Source organism: Neophocaena asiaeorientalis, unplaced genomic scaffold, assembly GCF_003031525.2.
Source record: "Neophocaena asiaeorientalis asiaeorientalis breed wild unplaced genomic scaffold, Neophocaena_asiaeorientalis_V1.1 scaffold828, whole genome shotgun sequence".
NCBI classification, from domain to species: Eukaryota; Metazoa; Chordata; class Mammalia; order Artiodactyla; family Phocoenidae; genus Neophocaena; species Neophocaena asiaeorientalis.
In genome coordinates, this window is record NW_020175443.1 from 2,482,647 (window position 1) to 2,484,242 (window position 1,596).

The window sequence follows — 1,596 nt, forward strand, 5'->3', positions numbered from 1 at the left end:
GGGGCCGGTGGCGGGAGCTCCGCGCCGTGGGTGGGAGCGGGCGCGGAGGCCCGGGGGCGAGCGGGTCACCACCTGGCTTCGGTGGCCTCCCTGGGGCGACGGAGGGACGCGGAGGAGGAGGAGGGGGCGGAGGCGGCCCGACTTGGGCTGCAGGGGATACCGTCGCCTTTGAAGGTCGCCCGGGGCCGACGGCGTGACCGGGGCCGCGTCACTGCCCCTGCCCGGGCTTCGGTGACGGGGCAGCCGGACCGCGAAGCCCGCGGCCCGAGACTGAGGGGAAGGAGAATCGCCCCGGGACGCGGGGGCGCTCCGAGCAGCCACGGCGCGGGGCCGGGGACGGGCCTGCAGCTTTGACCCAGTGGCGGAGGTTCGGCCAGGCGGGGCAGGGACTCCGGGGCGGAAGGCGGCCGCAGCGCGGCCCGCGGGCCTTCCGAGACCTTCTCAGGGAGGAGGCTCTGCCGGCGCGGGGAGGAAGGGGGGCGAGGGGGTCTCAGCCTCGGCCCCGCTCTGGAGACTGGTGTCTGCTCCATCTGCCCCGGCCCGTCCCCTTTCTTCCAAGCTGGGGGCCCTGCTCCCGTCAGGCGCGGGGCCTGTGGTCCACGAGGTGGGAGCCGCAGCTCCTGGAGCTGGAGGAGGGCGGGGCCGGCAGGACACCCCTGGGTGGGGGCTGGGAGGTGCCAGGAGGCTGTCTGTCCAACAAGCATTTGTGGGCCGTCCACAAGTGCAGCTTTGAGCTAGGCGGTGAGAGACGGGAGCAGACGGTACAGATGCTGCCCTGTTTCTGGGGTGCAGAGTATAGAGTGGTCGTAAGAGCGGTCAGAGAAGACAAAAAGGAAGTAAACAAGTTGACTGTGGTCAAAATCGTGCTATGAGAGTAGCAAAGGGGTTGCTGAGATAGAAAATAAAGCAGGGCAGTTTGGGAAGGCTCCCTGGGCAGGTGACACTTAACCTAAGACCTGAAGGAGAAGGAACCAACCATGCAGTGGAGAGAGTGTTCCAGATGGAGGGAATAACATTCACTCACTCACACTCTCATTCCTAGGTTACTATGTGCCAGCTACTGTTCTAGTTGCTAGAACAGAAGTGGACAACAGAAGGGAAACTCTTTCTCTCGTGGAGCTTATGTGCTAGTGGAAGGAGACAGAAGGCAACTTCAGGGAGTGATGAATGCTATAAAGAAAATAAAAACAAGGTTATGGGATAGAAAATGACTAAGGATGAGGACACTTTGGCAGATAGGATGGTGAGGGAAGGCCGCTCAGAGACCCGAATGATGAGCAGGAGCCAGCCATGCAAAGGTCTGGAGGAAGAACATTCCAGACAGAGGGAAGTGGGAATGAGTTTGGCATGTTTGCAGTGTAAGTCTGGTGGGAGAGTGATGGGCAGCGAGGTGCAGGGACCAGTTAATGAAGGGTGTGGCAAAGCAAAGAGAGTTTAGATTTTATTAGAAGGCACTGGGAAGCTGATGGAGAGATGTGAGCAGTCTGAGGGATGTGAGAGGTCTGATCCCTTTATGCTCCTTGTGGGTGTGGAGTGAGGGGATGGAAGGGTAGGAATGGATACAGTTTAGAGGTGAGTGCAATAGTCCAGGCAAGA

General features: G+C 60.8%; 1 protein-coding gene across 1 annotated transcript in view; it reads right to left on the reverse strand.

Moving 5' to 3' along the window:
• Window positions 1–704, reverse strand: part of LOC112415132 (proline-rich protein 2-like) — a 1,770-nt gene extending 1,066 nt beyond the window's left edge. Inside the window, exon 1 of the mRNA XM_024767952.1 lies at window positions 161–704. Coding sequence (XP_024623720.1) covers window positions 161–704 — 544 coding nt within the window. The remainder of the gene's footprint in view (window positions 1–160) is intronic.
• Window positions 705–1,596: the final 892 nt, after the last annotated feature.